The sequence below is a fragment of the Phascolarctos cinereus genome, unplaced genomic scaffold (assembly GCF_003287225.1).
Source record: "Phascolarctos cinereus isolate Bilbo 61053 unplaced genomic scaffold, phaCin_HiC Scaffold_2;HRSCAF=192, whole genome shotgun sequence".
In the NCBI taxonomy this organism is placed as follows: Eukaryota; Metazoa; Chordata; class Mammalia; order Diprotodontia; family Phascolarctidae; genus Phascolarctos; species Phascolarctos cinereus.
The window spans coordinates 313,006,704-313,026,469 of record NW_027555625.1 but is presented as its reverse complement, the minus strand read 5'-3'; the positions used below and the strand labels follow the sequence as shown (position 1 = coordinate 313,026,469).

The 19,766-nt window shown below is 44.5% G+C and overlaps 1 protein-coding gene across 2 annotated transcripts in view; it reads right to left on the bottom strand.

The window, feature by feature from the left end:
• Positions 1–310: 310 nt before the first annotated feature.
• The window catches only part of RSPO4 (R-spondin 4), a 42,723-nt gene continuing 23,267 nt past the window's right edge, over positions 311–19,766 (bottom strand). The window contains exons 2-5 of one of the 2 annotated variants that reach the window (XM_020990662.2): positions 15,317–15,505; positions 14,225–14,365; positions 12,203–12,391; positions 311–3,427 (exon numbers count right to left, since the gene is read on the bottom strand). In XM_020990662.2, the coding sequence (XP_020846321.1) occupies positions 3,351–3,427; positions 12,203–12,391; positions 14,225–14,365; positions 15,317–15,505 (596 nt within the window). In that variant the 3' untranslated portion in view covers positions 311–3,350. The remainder of the gene's footprint in view (positions 3,428–12,202; positions 12,392–14,224; positions 14,366–15,316; positions 15,506–19,766) is intronic. The other variant, XM_078150189.1, reaches the window with a different exon arrangement.

Sequence of the window (19,766 nt, the reverse complement as noted above, 5' to 3'; positions counted from 1 at the left end):
TCCTTCATCTCAGGCAACATTTATATCCAAGTTTCCTTAAGGCACCTAGAATCTTAGAATGTAAGAGGCAGAAAGGAACCCAAGGGAGCATTATTGTCTCTGTCCACCTGACTTTGTCAGAGGTTCTCTCCTCATCTTTCAGCTCTTTTCCCCAATGATATCAGAGCTTCTGAGCTCCATGAAATCTGTCCTTGTTTCACGAAATCTCTGTTTGCTTCAGGGGCACAATGTGTGGCTGAGCTTATGGAACTCCAGATGTTGAGGGGCCCAGCTATTTATATAGTATAACATTCATTGATGTCCAAAAAGGTTTTCTGCTTCTTTTATTTTTCTATTCTTTACAACAAGAAGCTCTGAAAAGCTACTGTCTTGAAGAAAAGGATAAAACCAAGAGCCTGCTGTCAATGATAAAGACACTTTCTAGTCCCCTCATCCCATTATAGCAGAACCAAGGCCTAGGGTGTTGAGAGCAAAGAGGTCCCCCATTGCGACCTCAAGCAAGGTATTTCCCCCTTCTGGATCTTTTTTCTCATATGTGATAGGAGGCAGATGGATTAGATAGTCTCTAAGGACACTTCTAGCCCTAATGAGCCATGAACTCTATGAATCTCCATCACTCCTATAGAGTTGGTCCCCTAACCTTCCAGAAGTGTTTGTGAAGGTTCTGAGGCTGAGAGGGTCATGGCCCCTAAAGGAATGGACACACATGGACTTGGGGGACTGCTCCTGGTCTAACTAGGAGGCAGGCACTGGGCTTGATTGGCAGCTCCTAGGGGCTGAGAAAGCCTCCAGCACATTGGTGCAGGAGGTGGAATTTCTTTCATAGCTGGTGGTATGGCCTGGACTCTCTCCCCTTCCGAAGACGCTCTTTCTGAGTTCTCCACTCCTCTCCCTCCCACCCTCCCATACTTATATCCTGTGTCCTATCTTTGTTCTCTTCTGACTGTCAGCTAATCCCTCCTAAAGTGCTAACTGATAACTAAGGTGTTAATGGCTAATAAGGAAGCTTTAGTGGAAGGAGCATGGACTGGTCATCAGGAGCCCTGGGCTTGTGATCCCAGACCTGCCGCTAACCTGCTGCATGATCTCAGTGAAATCCCTTCTCTTCCTTGGGATAGAGTTTTCTCTCCCATAACATGAAGGGGTTGGGCTGGATGTCACTAAGCCCCTTCCATCTCTGACATTCTATGTTCTATGTTCTAAGGTCCCTTTCAGTTCTAACATTCTAAGTTCTAGGTTCTGAAGTCCCCTCTAATTTCTGTTCTATTTCTCGTTCTCCCAAGAGTATTTACTTCTTAATACAAAGGCCTGAAGAAGCAGAAGAGCCTTCTAGGCCCAAAGGAATGAAGTCATAATGATAGGATCAGTGGAACTGATTTATTTCGTCAAGGGATCCTAGGCTGGCACCCCCACAAGAATACTGGATTTAGAATCAGAGTCTAGGTTCAGACCCTAATTCTAGCACTTGTGATCTGTGTGACCACGGACAAGTCATTTAACTGAAACCAAATTTCAGTTTTCACATCTGTAAAATGGGGAAAATAATAGTACTTTGCCCCACAGGATTGTTATGAGGCTCAAATCAGATAATGTATGTAAAGCGCTTTGTAAACCTTAAAGCGCTGTATAAATGTCAGCTGTTATAATAATAATATTTATTATTGTTGTCATTTCCCCTTTCTGGGACACAGTTTCCTGTTCTATAAAATGAGAGAGTTGTACATCTCTAAGGTCCCCTCTAGGTCTAAATCTATGATCTGTGAAAATCTCCCTACCTAATTGTCTACCCTCTCTATTTTCTTGAGATCTAGGGCCCATGTAGGGGACTTCCTTATTGGGAAGAGCCCATGACTACCTTATTACCCCCAATCCATCCCTATTTTAATCCCAGGCTTCTTCTGCACCTGATGCAGTCTCCTGACAGGGTTATGGAAAGTGTGCATGTGTTTGTGTTAGGAGGGGATGGGTTGTAGTCTAGAATTCATAAGTGGGATTGGAGTTGGTGGCCTGGTCCTACAGGGAAGAGAGGTTCTCTGACCTGATCCCTCTGCTCCCTATAGCCACCAGGGTTCTGGTCATAATAAACAAGTTAGACACCTGGAAATAGCTAGAGGGAGGAAGGGACAGGAAGGAGGATTGATGGAGCAGGAAAGCAGGCAGGAAAGAATCCAAGCCTCTGTAGGAACCTCAAGAGTATTGGACCTGCCTTGGGACAGAGGCTTAAGATAGGTTCTCATGACCTCACCCTGCCTCCATGGAGCTGAGTAGAGGGTACCCCAGCCTCCCCACTTTGACAAGGAAAGCTCATCCTGCATCTTAACCTGCTCTGTTCTTTCCCTCCTTTACCAGAAAGCAGTTATGGCTGCTTCCTCCACATCGAAATGTTAACTTTTCAGCTATGCGAGGTCAAGTCGCTGATTCTCTCTGGGCCTCAGTTTCCTCCTCTGTAAATTGAATGGGTTGGACTTAATGATCTCCAAGGATCCTTCCAGCTCTGACATTCTATCAGGTGAGAGGGAGGTGCCCTGTGAACCCAGATCAAAGTCCCTTTGAATCCCTCAGATCTATGACTGCTGAAGGTCCATGCCTGGTGAGGGTCTGTTCCCATTGGGATCAGTTGGACTTGTAGGGTTTATACAAAGGGGGAGAGAGACACTCATGACCAAGCAGAGTAGGGCTTGAAGTTGGCCGGTGATGTTTCCTGATCCTTTGTCCTGGACGGCTGAAATAAGTCTTTTGTCTTGGCCCTCTGGAGATGATGTCTGTTCCTTAGCTACAGCCCCTGAGGTTGCAGCCAGCATGGGGAGCAGAGTGGGCTTCTTCCTGTGGTTGTCTGGAACATCAGGAAGGATGCTGGTGGGCTTCCCGAAGGATCTGAAACTCTCTAGGGTGTTGTCAAAGATCAACTCTGAAGTATGTAAACTTATTTGTTTCTGTTGAGAAAGAAGGGGAGGAACTGGAGAAAGAAAGGAGAGAGGAAGGTAGTAAAAGAAAGAAGGAAATAAGTAGATGGAAGGAAGAAAAAAGAAGAGAAGGAAGGGAACATGAAGGAGGCAGGCAGAAAGAATATAAGGAAGAAGAGGGATGATAGAGAGAAGAAATGAAATAGAGTGGAAAGTGAATAAATGCGGAAGAAAGGAATGAGAAGAAAAAGGAAGGAGAGAAAGAAAAGAAAACAAGGGAAGATAGGAAGGGGAAGGAAAAAAAGGAGAAAAGAAGAATGAAAAGTGTTCAGTTTTCCCTGGATGGAAAGGGCCAGGTGAGCGGGGAGTCACTGATGGGTGGTTGAGTCACTGCTGTCCCTTTCTTTTCTCTGGCCCAGATGTCCTTGTGCCAGGCGGGGGTGGCATTCACTGGGAACGCTCCATCTTTCGCTCTTTCCGATGCCTCCTTTCCTTCCTCCCCCGCTTTCGGGTCAGGTTTTTCTCTGAAACAGGATCACAGAACACCATTTCACTCTTTGAATGGCATGCATGTAGATAATAGTTCCTTATAATGCTTTATGATTTACAAACTGTATCACATCCCTTTTTGGTGTAATGGAAAGAGAACAAGACTTGGAGTCAGAAGACCTGGGTTCGAATCTTAGCTCTGTTACTCTTTCCCTGTGTGATCACACACAGTCCCTGAACCTCTCTGTGCCCCAGTAAAATGGGGAGATCAGATCATTCCCTTCTAGCTATGATTTCTGAGAGCTGTAGAGAAGGGTAGAAGGAAATATATTGAAAGTGGATTCTGAAAGTATCTGAGAGCCTGGAAGCCAGAGGAGAAGGAGAATATTACACCATAGGAATTGTCTAGTTCGATCTCCTCATATTATAGATGAAGAAACTTGAGTCTTTCCATAGACAGATGATTTGGGAGGCACGGATGAAAGGTCATTTTACCCTCCCACAAGACACCTGTCAGAGATAGGACCCCAGGCTAAATGGGCCGTGGGGCTGGCTGAGGGCATTTATGATAACTTTGGGTAAGCAAATCACTTTCTCTTTTTAGGTTTCACTTTCTTCCTCTGTAAAATGAGAGTTAGAGTAGACGACCTCTAGGGCCTCTTCTGGCTCTAACCTGTGGTCTTTGTCATAAGGTCTCTTCTACCTCTGTTATCCCTTCCACACCTTACATTCGGTGTTAGGTTCCTTCCAGCTCTCACATTCCGTGTTCTAAGGTCCCTTCTACATTTAACATTCCATGTTCTAAGGTCCCTTCCAATCTAACATTCTATGTTCTAAGGTCCCTTTAAGACCTTACAGACCCTAAGACCCTTTAAGACCCTCCAATGTTCTTAAGCTTTTATTGAATAAAGTGAGACATACCTCATTTCTACTCAAAACTCACCTCTGTCCCTCCCCAAAACACAGAGCCACTTTTCCAAAACTACTTTACCTCTGGTCAGGGCCAGGAATTGGGGGTGGGATGGGAAAATATCCTCCTTTGGGATCTGACTTCACTTATGGACCTAATGCCTTTGTGTCTGTATCCCCTGACTGTATTTCTGAGGTCTGTAAATAATTCTCCTTTGCTCTGTCTCCCACTCTGCCAGTCTAGACAAACGCCTCCAGTGCTCCTGTTCCCACCCTGGCTACTGTTCTTGGCACAGAGAGGAGGGCTGTCTCCCCACCCTTAGCTTTTATGATCTGAGACATGGAAACTTCCTTTAAAAATCCAGGAATCCCACTTTGAGGGAAAGGAGCCTTGGAGGACATAAGTGCCAGCAGACACAACCAAGGACGGAGAGGTCCCCGGGGGACGCAGCTCAGTCCGGGGATTGATCCAGCCGCTATCAGTTCAACCACATGGGAGTGTCTCCAAGGGGCTGATGCCACGCATAAGCATTTCCTTCCCCCAAAAGAAACACACACGGAAGAGCGCAGTACAGTGGACGTACCACTCAACTGGGAGCCGAGACTCGGCTAGAATTTGCTATACAACCGCGGACAAATCACTTTAATTCTCATTTTCCCATTAGGCAGCTAGGTGGCGCAGTGGAGAATGCTGCATTCGAGTCATGAAGACCTAAGTTCAAACCCAGCCTTAGACACTTAGTAGCTGTGTGACCCTGGACTTAACCAGTTTGCCTCGGTTTCTTCAACTGTAAAATGGGGATGATAATAACACCTACCTCACAGGGTTGTTCTATGGATTAAATGAAATAAAGTCCTTAGCACAATGCCTGGCACACAGTAGGTGCTATATAAATGTTTATTCCTCTTCTTCCATTTTTAAAATGAGGAGGTTGAACCATGGTAATAATGTTATACAGCATTTATATAGTAATATATATGATAATAATGATATGTAGCATATATAGTAATAATAAAATATAGTATTTATATGGTGCTTTAAGATTAGTCAAGTGCTTTACCTATATTATTTGTTTCTCATGCCAACTCTAGGACGGAGGTATAAATTACCCTCATTTTACAGAAGAGGAAGCTGAGGCTGAGAGTGGTTAAGAGACTTGCCTAGGGTCACACAGCTATTAAAGGTCGGCAGCAGGATTCAAACTCAAGTCTTCCTAACTCCAGGCCCAGGGCCCTCTCCACTGTGCCTCCTAGCTACTCACCTAGTAGAAAAAGCACTTTCAGAGAACCTGGATTCAACTGCTAGGCTAACAAATTAACTCTGTGACTTTGGAGAGGGCATTGAAGGCCTCAGCCTCAATTTCCTCATCTAGAAAATGATGAGGTAAGACTAGATTATCTCTAATGCACCTTTCACCTCTCATCCCTGTGATAAATAATCTGAATTTGGAGCCCTTTCCTTTCTATTCTGACATCTTATTTTTTTAAGGCTCCTTCGTCTGTGGTTTGAATTGAGGCTAGCAACCAAGGGACAAAAAGTAGCTCATATGTAGCCTTGGTCAAGACATTTAACCTCTCTGAGCCTCAGTTTCTTCTTCTGTAAAATAAGGCAATTAAGCTAATTCCTTCTAAAATCTCTTCATAGCTTTAAATCCTGAGAGCAATTCCCATTTCTATAAGACAAACGACTTTCCTCACACCAGCCCTGTGAGGTAACACGAGTATTATTTATAGAAAACGAAACTGAGGCATGGAAAAATGAAGGGATTTGCCCAAGGTCATGGGGCAAGTTAATGTCAGAGTAAGGGTTAGAATTCTCATCTCTTGCCTGTGATTCCAGGGTTCTTTCTGTTTCCACCCCTAACTTTACCTCATTAGACAGAGGATTTTCCCAAAGGAAGCATGCATCCTAATTTTCAGTTTAATGAGTTTTTCTCCTTCCTACCCCAAACCTGCATATCTCCAAGCCATGCCACCTGAGCGCCAGCCTCCACCTTTGTCCAGAAAGTCCCACCCTCTAATCCTGGGCTCTGACCGGGGAGGTTCGCCTCATCTTGCGCTGTCTCAGGCCCACCATGCTACTTGCCTATCATCTCCAAGCCATGCTACTAGATGAAGGATTCATACTCCTCCTCTTCCTACCCCCAACCTTTCCCTCCATTTTCCAGCTCTACCTCTGAGAACAGCGATTAATCCAACACTATCATTCCCGAAAGCACACATCAATTGACTTCACTATGACTCCAATCACCATTCACTCCAATTAACCTTTGAAGAACTCTCCTCCCCTCGATGTATTATCTCACTTGAAGGCAGGAGCTGTCCCTCTTGCTTGTGTTTGTGTTCCTGACAGCACATGGCCTGGCACATACGTACTAAACTCTTGTAAGTGCTTATTCATCCATTCGTCCCTTCAAAGCCGCTCCCTTCACCTTTCCCGGATGAGTCTAATTAATATATGCATGGTATGGTGTGGTGTCAAAGAAAGACTTTACGTCTTCATTATCTGGGGACCGGGTCATAATCATCATCAAAGAATTCATGCTCAAGCCTTAGTTATCCTTAATAAGCCTTAGTTGGGGCGGTCCTTGGACAGAAGATACAATCTGAATCTGGGATCATACTGAAATCTTTTCCAGCTTAATAGGACCTGTCATAGCTTCAATTCCACTGACATTTGAGAAGTCTTTAAGAACCCAAGGCCATCTTCAAGCCACAGGGAAGTATCAGAAAAGGATAAGAACCATAATTCTATTAGGATGGTCCCTTATGGTTTATGAAGTGTTTGATATACAATGTCTCATTTGATTTCTGTAGGGACAACAGCTTAACTCAGAAGAAGTCAGTCTTGGAATGGTAGAATTCTGGCCTCCATGGCTGGCAAGAGGGACATTTTCAGGCAGGAGGTCCCCCCAACACCTATTGCATCCCACTAGAGATTCAGCTGTTTCTTCTGCACATCTACTTCTACCTCAAAGGGCAGGGACTTAGCCAGTCCCACAGAAACATCTCTGGTTCCTTCTTCCATCACCCCAAAAGAACCGACCAGGCCAAGCCTTTCAGCATGTGTGATATCCTGAAGCTCAACCCCTTCTCCTGCAGAGATGGGATCTGCAGTCAAGAATAGCTGGGTTCAAATCCCATCTCAGATACCAGCTAGCTGTGTGACTCTAAGCAAGTCACTTAACCCCTCTCTGCCTCAGTTTCCTCATCTGTAAAATGAGCTAGAGAAGGAAAAACGGCAAACTGTTCCAGTATCTTTGCCAAGAAAACCCCAAATGGGATCATGAACAGTTGGACACAGCTGAAATGATTGAACAATAAATAACAAAAAAGGACTGGGAATGGACTTGTGATTTCACCCATATAGGAAACTCCCAGATAAGGAACTCAACCCATCACTAGAGGTGTGCATCTCTGCTATTTGGAGTCTCAGAGAACTGGTCTAGAGCATTGAGTAGCCGAGTGACTTGCTCAAGGTCACATAGCCTCCCTCAGAGGGAGGACTTGAACCCAGGTCTTCATCTTTTCAAGGCCAGCTCTTTCTCTACCACACCATATAAGAGGTTCTTCATAATTCCTTGGGGGCTGCTTGATTGTCACCAGAAGAATTGATTCTTCTGTTCTCTGCCTTGGTCAGAACCCAACAGGAGGATTGTGACCAGTTCTCTGGGCACATTTTTTTAAATTTATTTTTTAAGGCAATTGGAGTTAAATGACTTGCCCAGGGTCACACAGCTAGTAAGCGTCAAATATTTGGTCTGAGGCTGGATTTGAACTCAGGTACTCCTGACCTCAGGGTCGGTGTTCTATCCACTGCACCGCCTAGTTGTCCCTCTGGGCACATTTTAGGAAGGCCCTGCAGAAACTGGAGCTGTCCAAAGGAGGGCAACTGGAAAGATGAGAGGACTAGAGGCTAAGCTGTGGGAAGATCAAAGGAACAGAAAAGTGGGGTGGGGTTGGGCAGGAAACCTAGTTACTGTATTAAGTATCTGAAGAGCCGTTGTGGGGAGGAGGGATGAGATGGGTTCTGCTTGGCCTTTGAGGGTAGAATTAGGAGCAATGAGTGCAAGTAATGGGGAGCCAGATTTCAGGGTGGTGGAACACATAAGCATGTGCTTCCTCCCCCAAAGAGTTCATGATTTTCAAGGAGAGCCTAGAGGTCAAAACTTAGCTCAAAGGATTGAAGTGCTAAAAGGGAGCTCCAATGCCCTTCTGACCACTCCACAGGTAGCTGCCTCCACATGAGGTGGGTTATCCTGATCTATCAGGAGAGGGCCAGGGGTGCAGAGCCACCTCCCCTACCCCACCACCCCTCACCCCCAAACCAAGAAAGAGCTAGTGACTTTTTGCTTGACATTCAAGGCCTTCCACAGTCTGGTGCTACCTTCCCTTTCCAGACTAATGTGACTTCTCTTTACATACTCTGTGCTAAAGCTAACCTGCACTGGAGTCTTTCCCCAACATATTCTTAGTCCTTTCTTCCTCCTTACTTGCCTTTGTTTATTTTGTTCTTCCTGTTCAGAATCTCCTTCTTCCTTGTCCAGGACTACTGAATTTCTATCCATCCTTTAAAGCTCAGCTCAAAGGCCATTTCCTCCCAGAAGTCTTCCCTGATTTCTGCAGCTGCTAATTACTGACCCATTCACACCGCATATGGTACAGTGCTCTGTACCTTCTTGATATACTCACATCATTTTATTTTTCTGTCCTAGCTGTCCATTTGCATTTTATCTCCCTCACGAACTCTGAGCACTCTGAGGGAAGTCTATGCATCTTATCCAAACCTTCTATCTCTCCCAGAACCTAGCATAGGGTTCTGCATTCAGTAGGTACTTGATAAAGATTTGTTGATGGGGGACAGTAGTCCCAGCTCCCCCGGCTGAGTCCTCTTGTGGATCCAAATAGGCCTAACAAGGTGGCTAATAGGAAAGAGGGAGGAGGAATCAGGTTCTAACTCAGGCCAGAGTCACTGAATTTCTTTGGGGGCTTCCTCTGAGTCAGAATTGGGTATATAGAGCTTAGAGCTAGAAGACATCTAGTTCAATATCTCTCCCCCCCCCCCAACACACACAACTCCTTTATATATATAAGGAAACAAGTCTAGAAAAGTTAAATGACTTGACCAGGGCATCACAGCAAGTGAATGGCACAGTCAGGATTCCAATCCAGGTTTTCTGGTCCCAAAGACAGTGCTCTTTCCAGTGTACCTTACCGTCTCCCTCCCTTATCCTCATCTCCAGCCACTACAAGTTTTGGAGCCAAGAAAGCTGGTGAGTTGGAGGTCTGTCACTGTCCAGGATGTGCAAGGGAAATCAGCTTCTGCTGCCTCCTCAGATCACATCTGGACACATAGGCACAAGCATGGGCACACTCACAAACCCTTCCCACCCTCCACGGACTGTCTACTGGGGAGTCCTACATTCCTCCTCTTTTGCTCACATACTGCTGTCTTAATGACCGAGCAGGGAGGAGGAGGAGCTGTGGTGAAGGGAGAGAAGTTTCCCCTTAATTGGTGCCAGCTGCCACCATGTTTCTAGTTAGTTCAAACTTCCAATGGTCCTTGTCACTCGGATGCCCTCAGGTGGTGCTATTCTGAGCCACAGTCAGAGAGGAATGACTTGATGTCTCCTCCATACATATGCCCATGTGCACACACATGGATACAGATATGCTCACACATGCAATGAGCCTTGTACTCCTAAACTCTTGAGGCCTCTTGATTGCCCTCTGCCTAGATGGTTTTATCAGGGTGGGGGTAGGGGTAGGGTGGCCACGCACATGCCACAGCTTCTTGGAGCCACAGGTAAGAGTGGGACATACTATATTTCTGACCAAGAGCTTGTCATGTCTAAGTTTTCAAGTGTGGCCCAGAAATTGAAACCCCATCCTCAAACACCATTTCTATATCCCCAAACAGATTTTTTTTCTTCTGTAGCCCTTGCCTTCAGTCTGCAGCAGTGAGGAAAACATTACCTGTTCCCCCTCCATTTCTGGGTCAAGACTTTATAATTTTTAGCAATGCTGTCTAGAATCCTTCTGGTCATATCATTTGTGGCTGTGTCAATCACCAGCAGTGACTGAAGTAGTCAACATGTTGGACAAGCCTTGGGACCTTCCTCCATTGACCCATAAGCAATATGGGTGTATGGGGTGTTCAGGGAGGCCTAGCACCTCTGGTGTGAGGGCTTGCTGAGACCCTCTCAGGGCTGCCCATTCACCTTTGGTGTCCACCGGCACCCAACTCTCACCTGTGGCTCCAAGAAGCTGTAGCATTAGCAGCAGCCACAGCCCCAGTAAAATTGTCTTGGCTAAACCATGCTGAGGATAACTGACAGGCCTCAAACCCATGAGTGAGTTAGGGGAATGTCTACCCCAAGCATATGAAGACTTCCCCTGGTGGAATGGGCAGATGTGAACAATTTGTTCCAATGGCCATGAAGGCAGTGGAAGCAGGTGCTGTGGAGAGCTCAGAGCCTGGTCAGGCATCCAAGATGCTGAGGTCGTCCACTGCTTCCAGGGCCAATGCCAGTCATCTTGAATGCTGTCCTGTCACCGGACTTTGATGATCTTGGGAGAGACAGTGAGGCTGGTGACTTTGTACAATTCTGCCTCACTTAAATCCGATTCACTCACAAGTCAAGACATCACCATTATGTTATTGGTGGTCTTCAAAAGTGAAGGGTTAACAACAACAAGTAATATCCAGGACTAACCAGCTAGGTGTTGTAATGGATAGAGCACCGGGCCAGGAGTCAGGAAGACCTGAGCTCAAAGCCAGCCTTCTGCAAACACTCACCAGCTGTGTGACCCTGGGCAAGTTGTATCATCTCTGGGTGCCTCAGTTTTCTATACCTACAAAATGGGGACAATAATAGCACCTACCTCCCAAGATTGTTGTGGGGATCAAATGAGAAAATATCCACAAATCACTAAGCCCGGTGCTTGGCACATAGTAGGTGCTTAATAAATGCTTGCTTCCTTCCTTCCAGAGCCTTTCAGCGCATGTGTTATTTTTTTTTTTTAGGCAATTGGGGTTAAGTGACTTGCCCAGGGTCACACAGCTAGTGGGTGTCAAGTGTTTGGTCTAAGGCCGGTTTTGAACTCAGGTCTTTCTGACTTCAGGTCTGGTGCTCTATCCACTGCACCACCTAGCTGCCCTAGCGCATGTGTTATTGTAAAGCTGGTTGCCCCTTTCTTGCTGGGGGGGGGTCCCCCATTATAACACAGGTGTCAGGGATAGCCTAAATTCTACCATACTTTATACTCTGACCCTATTTTGGGGAGACTCCTACAGCCTAACAATGTCCTAAGTCTTTTAAATGCTTTTACCAAGGACGTTAATCCTTTCTAATATGTTTCCCGACTCAAACTCCTGCAGTTTTTCCTCTTGCTAATAAAAGGGGGTATTTGTTAGAACTATCCCAACTGAGACAATCAGGTACAAGAGTGATGTGCATTTTTCCTGGCTTCCACCTACTCATAACTAGGTCAAGCCTTTCCTTCATGTCAGCCACCCCCAACTCTTACCTAAGACGCAAACCAAGGTTCCTGCAGACCTTTTATACAGCCAGTTACCTAATTCGAGGCTATAGTGGGGTTCGTGTGGCCCAAATGTGATGCTGTGACATGGAGCTTGGAGTCAGGTTAGGGGCAGCTCTTGGGTCAAGGAGTCAGGAGATCTGGACTCCGGTCCTTGTATGCCGTTGCTGGCTCTGTGACTTCCTCTCCCTGGGCCTCAGATTCCTTACTTACAACACGAGGGAGTGGACAAGATGGTCTGCAGGGTCCTTCCCAGCTCTGACAATCTGTATTCTGAAATCTCTCCTAATAGTCTCTGATTCTCAGGCTGGCTCAGCCCCCAGTGGCCTGGCTTGTCATGGGCCCCCTCAGGTCCTCACCTCCAGGGCAATGCCTGCTGATGGGGCAGTTTCTTGACTCAGACAGGGCTTGGCAGCCTGCCGCCCCCTCCTCTCGACTGCCTCGGCTGACCTCACGCACTCGGGTCTCCAGGCCCCAGGCTGACCCGCAGGTTTTCCCGTCCTGGCTGCAGGGACTCCAGATACTCCAGGGTCCAAATTCACATTCCTCTAGATGGTGTGGGGTGGCAGTAGGAGTTGAAGGGAAGGACAAGGAGAGGAAAGGAAGAATGTAATAAATTGATAATTTATATATATGTATATGTGTATGTCTATATATATATATATATATATATATATATATATATACACTCTATAAACTGATAATTCACATTTCCAAAGAAAGACTCAAGATCAAAGATTTAAGAACCAGAATATACTTTGGAGTCCAGTTAGTCCAATCCTTCGATTTTATTTTATTTTTGTGAGGCAATTGGGGTTAAGTGACTTGCCCAGGGTCACACAGCTAGTAAGTGTCAAGTGTCTGAGACCAGATTTGAACTCAGGTCCTCCTGACTCCAGGGCCGTTACTCTATCCACTGCACCACCTAGCTGTCCCACAATCCTTTGATTTTACAAATGAGGAAGCTGAGCCCAACAGAGGTTAAATGAATCACCTAAAGTCACATGAGACAATAAGTCATAGACCCAGAATTCAAAATCAGGCTAACTCTAAAGTCAGCTCTCTTTCCACTGGACTACTGTGCCTTCCCAAAGTGTTCCTTGCAATAGTTCTGTGAGGTAGTATGGGAAAACTGAAGCTGAGAGAAGTTTAAGCGACTTGAATCACACAACTAACAAGTCTCAGAACTGATATTAGTGGTTGCTTTGTTTAATAAATAGAGACCAAATATCAAAGCCAGGAAGATCTGCAGTGTTGGGCTTGGAGTCAGGAAGACCTGAGTTCAAATCCAGTCTCAGCACTTACTAGCTGTGTGACCCTGGGCAAGTCACTTAACTTATGTGTGCCTCAGTTTCCTCATCTGTAAAATGGAGATTAATAATAGCACCTTCCTCCCAAGGTTGTTGTGATGGTCAGATGAGATAATAATTGTAAAGTGCGTAGCACGGTGTTTGAAATATAAAAGACACACAATGGCTGCCTGCCATGAGGGAAAGTCACTTAACCCTTCAGTGCTCTAGGGCTAGATCCTCTCTAAGATGCCAAATTGCAGATAAGGTGCCAACTTGTATTAGTAGAGTGAATTTCCTCACCTGGGAGTTCTCCAGGCCAGTGAAATTACAAGTCTAGTTTCTGTCCCTCTCAACTCTGAGTCTGTTGTTGCATTATGTTGAGTGGGGTTGGGGTCATGGTCTTCCATCACTTATCCCAGAATTTGTGACTTGAAAGGGACTTCAGTGGTATGTGGTCCAGCCCACACATGAAAGGAATTCCCACTAAGACATACACAAGTGGTCATCCACCCTTGCCTTGCAAGCTTTCCCTCCCAAGGAATGAAAGACCATCACCTCTCCAGGCAACTTATTATACTTTGGGGTATCTACAATGGTTTTTCCTAGTGTCAGGCCTAAATTCATTTCCTCAACTTCTACCCATTTCTTCTGCTTCTGCCTTATGAGACTAAGCAGAAAGATCTTTTCTCCATTTGATGGCCATTCAAATACTTGAAGTTAGCTATCATGTCCCTAAGTCCTCTCTCTTCTACAGGGTAAACCAGATCCTAGTTCCTTCAATAGATGATTCATAACCATTATTAATGATCAAAATAATTATAACTTTATTCATAAGAATCAAGCATTGTTCTTTAGGTTCAAAATACTTTTCCTTCTATTGCCCCATCAGATTGCTACAACAGTCCTGGTAAGAAGAGAGATTTTCCCCTTATTCATAGAGGAGGAAACTGAGGCTCAGGAAAAAAAGAGATTTATCTGAGACCACCACAGAATTAGATGGTAGGGTGGAGTCTTGGTCCCAGGTCATTAAGAAAAAAATAGACTGGGGTAGGGGGAGGTTGAGGCAGTGGCCTCTGGCTTCTGGCTTACCTTGGCATTCCCACGTGCTCTGGTGGGCAATGGTGCCTGGTGGGCAGGTGGAAGCACACTTCCCCTTGTGCAAAAAAAACCTTCTTTTGCACCGAATGCAGAAGTCTTGGCTGAAACAGCTCTCACAGGTGGACCCGCATTCTGTAACACAGCAACAGCTTCTGCCATGAGGAACAGTAGGGTAGAAGACCCCTCACCGCCACCCAGTAGCCATCAGGAGCAGAAGAAGGGCATGCTATTCAGCAGGGCAAAACACAATAATATGGGTCCTAAATCCTTACCATGGAATCGAAGAATAATGATAATTAACTTTTATATATCACTGTAAGGTTTACAAAGTTCTTTACACATATTATCTTTTTTGAGTTTTACAACAACCCTGTGAACACGCCATTAGTATCTCTATTTTACAGTTGAGGAAAGTGAGGCTGACAGGTTAAGTGACTAACTCTGTGATCTTGGGCCTGAGTTCCCACAACTGCAAAGTTAGGGCAGCAGACTCAATGACATCTAAGGTTCTTCTAGCCTCTAAATCTATGATCCTATAATTTGCCCAGGGTTGCATAACTCCAAAGTGTCTGAATAAGATAGGATTTGAACTGAGGTCTTCCTGAACACAAGTCCTCTCTACTACACTTCATTATTGCTTCTAAGTCAAAAGATTGTCAAGCTGAATGGAACCTTAGGAATCCTCTAATCCAATTGCCTCATTTAATAGGAGAACCTCAGGCCAAGAGAAAGAAAAGGACTTTCTCAAGACCACACAATAGGGTGAATTTGGACTTGAAAATCCAGCCCGTAAGTTTTTCCTGTGTGCTGCACTGACACCTTCATTCCCTATGAGCTGAAGCTTAAGGCAAAGATGATGCCCTTGTTTGAGTTGAGATCAAGTGAGTGACTTTACTAAGGTCACAAAGTGAGCCTGGAACCAAATCCCCATCTCTGCATTCCCAGGTCAATTTGCTACCTACTCGCTTTTGTGAACAGGGTCATGTCAGGGAGTATCAGGGAGGAAGGGGGGAAAAACCCTTCTGGGTCTGGGGGAAGAAGGATGGTGCGGGGTAGATGTTCTTGGCCACAAGCCTCACATACTTTTGCATCTGTTGACTTCATGGCTACGCACACCAAAGTAGCCGTGGGGACAGTCGTGCACACATTTCCCGTACTGACGGATGCCATCTCGGCGGATATGGAGAAAAAGTCTTGGCTGACAGGTGGAACAGCCATTTTCCTCTGAGCAGATCAGACAGCCGGTGCAATTCTCCTTCAGCCCAACCCCTACTGTAGCGAGAACCAAGGGGTAGGTGAGAGAAAAGAGAATCAGGGATGTCCAGACTCGATAGCAACATGTGCGCTCAGTAAAAGCCGTGTCCTCTCTTCCCCTGCCATGCAAGGATACAGAATTAAATAAACATCTTTTATCAAAATATACGCAGATCATAAGATCACAACTGTATGGGAATGGAGAAAAAGAAACACAGTCACACCAATGAGACAGGATGCTTTTCCTTGTCTCATTAAGGTGGTAGCTTACAAACACCAGCAGCAGCCATGCCTTGATGCTGGTATGACCAAGCCTTAGCTTTAGCTAAGTTATTTTTTTAAAAGGCAAGTTATTTTTAAAAAGAAACCTTGCTACATTCTGTAAATGAGTTATTGCCAGTATTGTGGGATCCACAGTGTTGGAATGTCTTAACTTATTGTTCACTTATATGAGTTGGTGTGTCTCTCTCAGAAAGTCCCCATTCAGGCACTGGTTCAGAGAGCCATGACTGGTATATTGTTCCATGCCTGAATGAAAGAAGGTGTCGTGCTCTGTGAGCAAGGCAGAATTGTAGTAGTTCAAAAGTAATGTGAGATGTCCAAATTTAGAGATATCTCCTCTCCAAATGTTCATACAGACTATTTGTGCCCGACCTGTGGGAGAGGTTTCCAAGCTCATATAGGTCTGATCAGCCACGTTTGAACACATTCTATCTTGACCCCAACGTAGTGGTATCATTTTGGTCCTCTTCAACTATGAAGGACCACAACCATTGTTCCTAGGAAGAAAAAAAGATCCCTTGGAAGGGACTGGTTGGTTTGTGTTTACCTTTGAGCAGTAGAAAGAAAATCGGGAGTCTGAATTGGTCATATTAGGAAGAGCAGCTATTGATGATACAGCCTGAATTTAGACAAAGACATCTTGGCTTTTGTCTGAGAGAATAGTTGCAAATTAACTTTGAGGTATCCCTGTCTCTGTCCTTTACCTATAACACTTGGCAAGTAAGTAAGGAGAGAGAGAAAGACAGAGAGACAGAGACAGAGAGTTTGAGTCCAGCAGGAAAAGAAGTCTATGGCATACTAAAATACAATGCTAAGGAAATAATTATCAACATTATCATAATTCCAATCCATTTTTCATGGTGCTCTACAGTTAGCAAAGGGCTATGATCTTATATGACTCTGTTAGAGCTGATCAAATGCTTTTTCCAGGTAAATCTAATGTGATGCACATTTTCTTTGCATAGAAACTACTTGGCCATAGGTCCAGAACTCTCCAAGTGATGATTGAGGCAGGTACTGTAAGTTTCTCTGCTTCCACTTGCTTCCAAGACACTGCTACCCGTATGTCCTCTCTCACCACAGACTCAGTACATTTAAACTGCTAGACTCATAGAAAGTCAGAAGTAAAGGGACTCTTAGAACATAAAATTTAAGAAATAGAAGGAGTCTTACTTAAAACACAGAACATTGAAGGTCAGACCTGGAAAAAAATACATATATATATATATATATATATATACACATAATATATATAACATATACAATATATATACAATATAAATATATATGTATATATATTCACACACAAATAAATATATGTGTGTGTAAAATAAAATATATATATATATGTGTGTGTGTGTGTGTGTGTGTGTATACACAAATTGAAAGGAATGTCAGAGCTGAGAGAGGCCTTAGAACATAGAATATCAGAGTTGGAAAGGGCCTTAGAACATAGAATATCAGAGTTAGAAAGGGCCTTAGAATATATGATGTCAGAGCTGAGAGGCACCTTAGAACATAGAATGTTAGAACTGGGAAGGACCTTAGAACATAGAATGTCAGAACTAGAAGGCACCTTAGAATGCAAAATGTTAGAACTGGGAAGGACCGTAGAACATAGAATGTCAGAACTAGAAGGGACCTTAGAAGATAGAATGTCAGAGCTAGAAGGGACCTTAGAACATAGAATGTCAGAGCTAGAAGGGACCTTAGAAGATAGAATGTCAGAGCTAGAAGGGACCTTAGAACACAGAATGTTAGAACTGGGAAGGACCTTAGAACATAGAATGTCAGAGCTAGAAGGGACCTTAGAAGATAGAATGTCAGAGCTAGAAGGGACCTTAGAACATAGAATGTTAGAAGTGGGAGGGACCTTAGAACATAGAATGCCAGGGCTGGGAGGGGCCTTGGAGAAGATCTAGTCTAACCCCCTCATTTTATCAATAGGAAGTTGAGGTCCAGAGCGGAAAGGAGACCTGCTGAAGATCACATGGTGTATTGATAACAAAGCTGGGAGTAGAATTAGGCCTTCAGACTTTCAGGTCTCTTCCCACTACACCCTATCCCTCTTCCCTGAGTCACTGAAGGAGGGGGAAACACAGGCCTGGCACAATTGTTCCTCTACCTTTTGTTTCACTCTAGGGATAATTTTATCTCTAATGTGAGAGGTTGACTTAAATACCAATAGATCAGTGACAGCTGGGTTGCACAGTGATTACAGCGTTGGGCCTGAAGTGAGGAAGACTTGAGTTCATATCTGGCCTGAGACACTTGCTAGCTGTGTGACCCTGGGCAAGTCACTTAACTTCTGTCTGCCTCAGTTTCCTCATCTGTAAAATGAGGATAACAGCACCTACCTCCCACTGTTGTTATGAGGATCAAGTGAAATAATATTGTAAAGAGCTTAGGCACGGTGCCTGGCACATAATAAGTGATTAGCAAACGCTCATTCCCTAATATGGATCTCCCTGTCCAAAACTTTGTGTGATGTGGAGATCATTTCACCTCTCTAGTCGACAAGCATTTATTAAAGCACCTACTATGTGCCAGGCACTGTGCTAAGCTTCAGTTAATTTCTGAATCTGTTCAATGAAAGGATGTGACTAGATGTTGTCTGAGGTTCCTGCCTGCTCTAACATTCTATTGTTTCTTCCAGCTCTGACATTCTGTATTCTATGTTCTAAAATCCCTTTCTTTTCAAATATTCTGACATTCTAAGGCCCTTTCCAGCTCTAACATTTTCTGTTCTAATATCCCTCCCTGACAGCTCTGATGGGCCCTGAAACGAACTTCTTGTTTGTTGGAGTGCCCTCGTGTGTTTCTACATTGTAGTATCACTTTTATTTTTTTTAAGGGCACGATATCGCTTTTAATCACAGCATCAATAAAATTTGTTAGGAAATCTTTCTCCCCTTCATGGTTATTTATTTCCCCCCTCCCCCGCTCCACTGGACTAAGCAGACTCTGAGTAATGGTGGCTCTTCTCTTCATATCATTTTTTCAAAAGCTAAGAGAATATGTTTTTTATTCTCACGCAGGCCGGAAAGTTCTCCCACGCAGACAGCTCCTCGCTGGTGAGGTGTGCTTTTAATAAGAGCCTTGTAGCTCTGATTGCAACCTCCCGGAGTGTTCTGAGGGCTGCAGATGTCATTGTGGCCCCATGAGACTCTTTTCCTTAATCTCTGATATTCACTTCAGCTCCTCTAACTTCTGCTGTTTCCCAATCAACACCATCTTTTGATAGGAAAATTACTGATTTGATCCTCTAAATTCCATCACACATTGCTTTAGAGCTGTCTTGGTACAATTTAAAGAGCCCTTGGAGTATGGTCTGGTCTATCCCAAGGGCACTGGGCCATGAATCTTAGAAACTTAGAATTTTATACATAACTCATAGAATTTTGTAATTGCACTTTAGAACCTAAAATTTTTGGATTTGAGGTTCTACAATAAAAAGACCTGGGTTCAAATCCCACCTCTGATGCTTACTACTTTTATGACTTTGGATATCTTGCTTTAACATCCCTGGGCCTCAGTTTCCTTATCTGTAAAATGAAGGAGTTGGATGAGTTGGCCTTTGAGGTCCCTTCTAGCCCTGGATTTATAAGCCGATGAACCTCAGCATCCTGGTTCCTTGGTTAGTGTTCTCACCACTACAACACACTGTCCTCTTAAAGAATAGTGCCCTATGAGGCAATAGAAAGGCAGCTGGAGATCTGGACCAGTTCTCTGTCTAAGCCTCCAAAGAGAGCTGCCTTTTTGTGATTCCAGTTCCCAGGAGAATAGAATGAATTGTCTAGGTGGCCCTAGAGAAAGTGAAGTATATCACTCAGGGGAGCTGTACTTCATACCAGCAGGAGGCCAGGCCCCTCACCTGCTATAGTCCCAAGAGCTATACTCAAATCATCCTGAATGTCAAAGATGACTTTGCTTAATATAACAGGATCTTGATGTATGGAGGCAACTGTTCCTTGGTACAGGCCATGTGAATGGAAGT